The 6607-nt window shown below is 43.0% G+C and overlaps 1 protein-coding gene across 1 annotated transcript; it reads right to left on the bottom strand.

Moving 5' to 3' along the window:
- Positions 1–510: 510 nt before the first annotated feature.
- LOC124116000 (neuronal acetylcholine receptor subunit non-alpha-3-like) lies at positions 511–1656 on the bottom strand. The gene has a single exon (XM_046477191.2). The coding sequence runs from the start codon at positions 1654–1656 to the stop codon at positions 511–513; it is 1146 nt and encodes a 381-aa protein (XP_046333147.2).
- Between the last annotated feature and the right edge of the window lie 4951 nt (positions 1657–6607).

The raw sequence follows: 6607 nt of genomic DNA, 5'->3' as shown, positions 1-6607 counted from the left end.
AGCGATATTCCAGCAATATCACGACGGGGGACACCAGAAATGGGTCCGGGTTTTCTGCCAGACGAGCGAACGCTTTAACCACTGGGCCACCCGACCGGCCCTGTTAAAAGTGAGTGAACAGACTCACAGAAATTAGAGTGACCTCCCTTTCCCAATATGAACCACTGATATTGCGGTTTCGCCTATATAAGACATAATTTCAGCCTGTTGGTTACCTGAAAATGGATACACCGTTGAGCTGTTTAGATCATTTGTCTTTTCCCGTCAATTGATTGTATGAATATATAATGTGAGCCAGTTGATAAGAGAGATTCGACACAATGAAACCAATAACACGCCATCTTTGGTGACACTCCTTTAGTAAACATAGAAAATGCATGTAACCAATCGCATCCTTAAACGTGAATATGGCACAACTAAATTAATAAGCACAACAGTGAATCGTGAGAACAAGAAGAAAACTAATTGTTTAGCAAATAGTTCAATTTGGTGTAATCCGGTTCCTCTTAGCTAAACATAAAATACGAGTATAGAGGCTGCTGCCATGGACACAAACATGACAAATAGAATCTTGTCTAGTCTGTCAGCAGATTCATCTTTCTGGATATCACTGGGTTCATTCCAAGCCCGGGGTTTATTGTCCAAATCTGTAACTTTGACCTTCTTACGGAAGCGACAAAGCAACGCCCCCTGTCGGTGGTGAGTGTTTATGACCAGGAGTGTGGCGAGCAGAGCCAGGGCGCTCTGTGACAGAAGCAGAACCAGATAGATGGTGAGGCGGGAGGCATTTCCGGACTTGGGGATAGCTTCATTGATGTAGTTGAGGAAAACTGCTCCGGACACGAAGATGGAGACGAGGAAGGAGACCTTCTCCCCTGAGGCCGCGGGCAGCAGGAATACACAGGCGTTGAGGAAGGAGAGAAGACACATTGGAAAGATGACGCTGAGGGTGTAGAAGATGCTGTGACGCCGGAGTCGGAACTTGACATCAATATAAGGTAAAGTGTCGATGAATGCGTGAAACTGCTTCTCGTGGAATGTAGTGTTGACCAACTCCCACTCACTGCTGCCAGTGAAATATGCAGAGAAAATATCCCTAAAGCCTTTACTACGCAAATAAAGTCTTGAGTCTAATAAGCCGAGAAATGACATGTGACACTCCTGTTCATCATATGGATACCTTGTCACATCTAAATTGCAAATTGTCTCAAATTCATCAATTATAATCATCAATGTCGTTCCAGTAGATTGCACAGTGATAGGCATACTTGCAGTTAAGGAGGAAATCTTGTTACCCACAGCGTTTGGAATTATAAAGTTTGGAGTCCATATCTCTTCAGGCTTAAAGGCAAGGCTTTTGACACCGTTGGTGCTGTTCCACGTCAGCCAAGGATCCTCCCAAGACAGAGTCAGAGAGCCACTTAGACGAAATATCTGACTGGCTTCTTCCACAGCTACAACAGCTATGGGGGCGAAGGACAATTTTACATTGACGCGGTTGTCCGCCCCATAAGGCGACACCGTGGTGGAGTAGTTGTACAGGAGATCCTGCTTCAGTTGCTGCTGTCGCCGTCTTTCAGGGTCCACTTCACCATGGCAACAGCTCAACAAACTAATACAACATACAATCCAAGCCGTATGTTTAAGATTGCCCATGTCTTACGTCTATAAAATAATCAAAGGTAATATTAAATTTTGTTTGTACAGAACCCACACTAGCAACACACCGTGAGAACCCGAAGTACGCACACGTAATAGTCAGGGGAAGATGATGTCAGAATTTGCAATGTACAGGGAAAGATCCGTTTTCAGATGAACACGATGTCCGTACTGCCAATACACAGGGAGAGATCCTGTTTCAGATGAACACGAAGTCTGTACTGGCAATGTACAGAGAGAGATTCCGTATCTGATGAACACGAAGTCTGTACTGGCAATGTACAGGGAGAGATCCTGTTTCAGATGAACACGAAGTCTGTACTGGCAATGTACAGAGAGAGATTCCGTATCTGATGAACACGAAGTCTGTACTGTCAATGTACAGGGAGAGATCCTGTTTAAGATTAACACGAAGTCCGTACTGGCAATGTACACAGAGAGATCCTGTTTCTGATGAACACGACGTCCGTACTGCCAATACACAGGGAGAGATCCTGTTTTAGATGAACACGAGGTCCATACTGGCAATGTACACAGAGAGATCCTGTTTCTGATGAACACGAAGTCCGTACTGCCAATACACAGGGAGAGATCCTGTTTCTGATGAACACGAAGTCCGTACTGGCAATGTACAGGGAGAGATCCTGTTTCAGATGAAGACGAGGTCTGTACTGGCAATGTACAGTGAGAGATCCTGTTTCAGATGAACACGAGGTCTGTACTGGCAATGTACAGGGAGAGATCCTGTTTTAGATGAACACGAGGTCCGTACTGGCAATGTACAGGGAGAGATCCTGTTTTAGATGAACACGAAGTCTGTACTGGCAATGTACAGGGAGAGATCCTGTTTAAGATGAACACGAAGTCCGTACTGGCAATGTACAGGGAGAGATCCTGTTTTAGATGAACACGAAGTCTGTACTGGCAATGTACAGGGAGAGATCCCGTTTAAGATGAACACGAAGTCCGTACTGGCAATGTACAGGGAGAGATCCTGTTTCTGATGAACACGAAGTCCGTACTGGCAATGTACAGGGAGAGGTGCTGTTTTTGATGAACACGAAGTCCGTACTGGCAATGTACAGGGAGAGATCCGTTTTCAGATGAACATGATGTCCGCACTGCCAATACACAGGGAGAGATCCTGTTTCTGATGAACACGAAGTCCGTACTGGCAATGTACAGGGAGAGATCCTGTTTTAGATGAACACGACGTCCGTACTGCCAATACACAGGGAGAGATCCTGTTTCAGATGAACACGAGGTCTGTACTGGCAATGTACAAGGAGAGATCCTGTTTTAGATGAACACGACGTCCGTACTGCCAATACACAGGGAGAGATCCCGTTTCAGATGAACACGAAGTCTGTACTGCCAATACACAGGGAGAGATCCTGTTTTAGATGAACACGAGGTCTGTACTGGCAATGTCCAGGGAGAGATCCTGCTTCTGATGAACACGAAGTCCGTACTGGCAATGTACAGGGAGAGATCCTGTTTCTGATGAACACGAAGTCCGTACTGCCAATGTTACAGGGAGAGATGCTGTCTTCTAGCCACACACCAGGAGTGCTGCAATGCCTAATGTCGTTGTTTTTTTCATACGCGGGTATTAAATAAAAGCTGAAGGGGACAATGAGTTTCGTCAATGAATTGCCACGTGCGCCTATTATTTGCCTTGAGCTGTAGAGAACAATGGACAAAATAGGAGCCAACACGGGCGATAATGACTATTGTTATTCGCCATTAGAGAACGTTTACTGGCGATGTATTGGACATTAATTGTTTTACGGACACATAATTACAGATTGTTTTCAACATGAACCATTCGCATTCTAGAAGCACTATGACAACAAAACAGTTCCTATAGTCAAATAATAATTTGAATAGAAGATGTTTAAATAAAATGTTAATAATTAATGTTTTTGGTGTAGAAGTACTAGAGACGTTAATCATCACAGGATTTTGGTTAGAACCTTTCGGGTACATTTTACCGTGTTATACAAACGATGGAATTGGCAAACATCATTGTTCGGAGTTATACAGCACGTGTAGGCGACACGTTGGCAGCAATGTGAGGCTTTTGATGTCAGTTACCAGGTGCAGCAGAGTGGAATATGTGATATAATTACACTATGGTGTGTCAGCTTATGTTGAACGAAAGCCCCAAAGGACGCATGTCCTCAACGTTTATCACTTACGTAAATTCACGCGCTCGGGTATGAACTACCCCCGAGGATCGAGGGGTCATGCTCGGCGACTTGGCTGAAAGCTTTCTTTGTTGTTTGTTTGTTTGTGTGTTGGGTTGTTTTACGCCGCACTCAGCAATATGACGGCGGTCTGTAAATAATCGAGTTTGGACCAGACAATCCAGTGATTGACATCATAAGCATCGATTGGGATTGGGATTGATGACAGCGAGCCTGCGTTTGGTCACATTAGACGGAATTAACAAATATAACGTGGGTATTACTTACATCAATATTATACGAGAGGGTCAGAATTTAGAATTGAATATATTATATATTGAATTCGTCTGTTGATAGAGTGCCTTTTCTTGGAGTAGGTGTAATGCTTTTCGGGTGTCAGGCATCAATTTGTATGTTTGTTTGTTTGTTATTTAACGCCGCAATCGTCAATATTCCAGCTATATGTCTGTAACAAATCGAGTCTGGGTCAGTCAATCCAATGATTGATATCATTAGCATCGATCCACGTGATTGGGATACGATGATATGCATCAACCAAGTCAGCAAGCCTCGCCACCCGAACCCGTTAGTCGCCTCTTATCACAAGCATGGGTTGCTGAAGACCTATTCTAACCCGGATCTTCACGGGTCGGCATCAAGTAAGTTAAAATTTTAATTCCCATCAACAATATTGCAAGCATATAGCGATTATCAGGCATCAAACAAACACTTATTTTTTAGGTAAATTGGGTGAATTGCGGGTGCTACCAATAGGACAGGACATGCTGACCCTTTTCGCGAACACCTGTTGTCATCACTGATTTTCGGTGATCCATTCATATCATTTTCAACGCTATTTGCCTTTTACGCCAAATGGAATCTGTTTCCGCAAATAATCGAAATAGGTTATTCTCTTACATTGACGTTTTATATTGTAAAATATTTTAACAAAAGAATGGAATGGTAAACGTACCCCATTTCCTTGTGTGTTGACGACATACATAATCATCCAGTCGTATAAATTGACTGCCGTTAGATCGAGCCAGTAAACATAGTGTCGTGATGTTGTAATTGCAGTTGACACTGATCCAGGAATTCATTGGCTATTCTGAACGTGTATCCACCATTAGAGGATGTTTGCTGACGATTTCGGATCAATTTACTTTTCGGGAAATTAATTCTCAGGGTTCAGTCAACGTGAAGTGTCTGCATTACAGGTGCTTTGTGACAGTTAATCCAGTTTGAATAGATGAGGTTTGAATAAAATGTTTCAATTATTATTTTTATCAAAAAGTATTGGAGTCATGAATCACAGGAGAACCATTACAGTGCCTTTTCTACAAACAATGGATTAAGCAGGCAGCATTGTTCTGAGCAGGCAACACGTGGCAGGAACGTGAGTGTCGTTGACGTCAGTTACACGTGCAGCAGAATATGTGATATAATTACACTATGACGTATGTCTAATGGTAACGTCAGCCACACATGCCATGTGAAATGTGAGTGTGTGAGTGAGTATGGTTTTACGCCGTCTTCGGCGTGACGATTAAACGCTTTAACCACTGGGCTACCCGACCGCCCCTTCTGACATGGAGGTATGATCCCAGTTGTCACCCGGTCTGTGAGTCTGTTCACTCACTTTTCACAGGGACGGTCGGGTGGCCCAGTGGTTAAAGCGTTCGCTCGTCACGCCGAAGACGCGGGTTCGATTCCCGACATGGGTACAATGTGTGAAGCCCATTTCTGGTGTATCCCGCCGTGATATTGCTGGAATATCGCTAAAAGCGGCGTAAAACCATACTCACTCACTCACACCATGTCAGAATGATGAGATCTAAATGGTCTACGTCGTCTTTATAAAATAATGTGTAACCCGCTGGAGGCAAATACATTTCTCATCAGGGAAATAAATATATTTAACCCCACATTACAATCTGCACGTGGATTTCTTAGAGGCAGATTTAATCCCCCTTTCCCCACTTCCAAACAAAGGTTCGCACGCTTTTTCCGAGTCTATGGAAGTCACGTGACATAGCACAAGCTTACCGCAGCTCAATCGAACACCTGTTTTCTATCAATTTTAAATTTGTGTTTATTCTTTTACAATGTCACATGTTGGTTAGACCTGCTTGTGGTTTAAAACCTAACGCGGGACGCATTGAACCCCACATACTCCGAGTGATCCTGCTTCACCGTATAGTGTACGGAGGGGTAACAACAGCTTCACTTATTATGGGTCCAGACTAGATGATAAGGTGATCTTCACAGACCAAGTGTCGTGTGTGTATTGTTACGAGTCGATTCTCAAATTAAAACAACATGTTAACCCAGAAATCTGTGCGTAAAAACATTTAGTGTGAAACCAACGAAAAACCAACAACTGGTATACAGTCAACAATTTTATTATAAAATAAACTAGGTTTACAAATCAACACAGCAGCTACAATTGCAGGACACAATAGAGTGGTGCGAGGCGCGTTCAATACGTTTTGCAACTTCAATATAAGTCCAAGTCGCAGAATATCTTTTGCACTTTTATTTTTCAATATAATCTCCATTCACCTCAATACAATTATTCCATTTGTCCTTTAAGCTTATAATACAACTTTTATAGGAAATAGTCACTGGGGGCTAAGTCTGAGCTGTACAGTTAGTGACTATATTCTGCGACTTGGACTTATATTGAAGTTGCAAAGCTTATTGAACGCCCCTCGTAGTACAATATTAATGGTAGTAAAATTGTGTTAATTTGCAAAAGA

Source organism: Haliotis rufescens, unplaced genomic scaffold (genome assembly GCF_023055435.1).
Source record: "Haliotis rufescens isolate VD_foot unplaced genomic scaffold, xgHalRufe1.0.p SCAF_10, whole genome shotgun sequence".
Taxonomy (NCBI): domain Eukaryota; kingdom Metazoa; phylum Mollusca; class Gastropoda; order Lepetellida; family Haliotidae; genus Haliotis; species Haliotis rufescens.
Note: the sequence above shows the minus strand (reverse complement) of the source record. Positions and strands in the feature narration are given on the sequence as shown.

Bases quoted from the DNA above. Each gene is read 5' to 3' on its own strand.
- LOC124116000 (XM_046477191.2), bottom strand. From the start codon at position 1,656: ATGGGCAATCTTAAACATACGGCTTGGATTGTATGTTGTATTAGTTTG.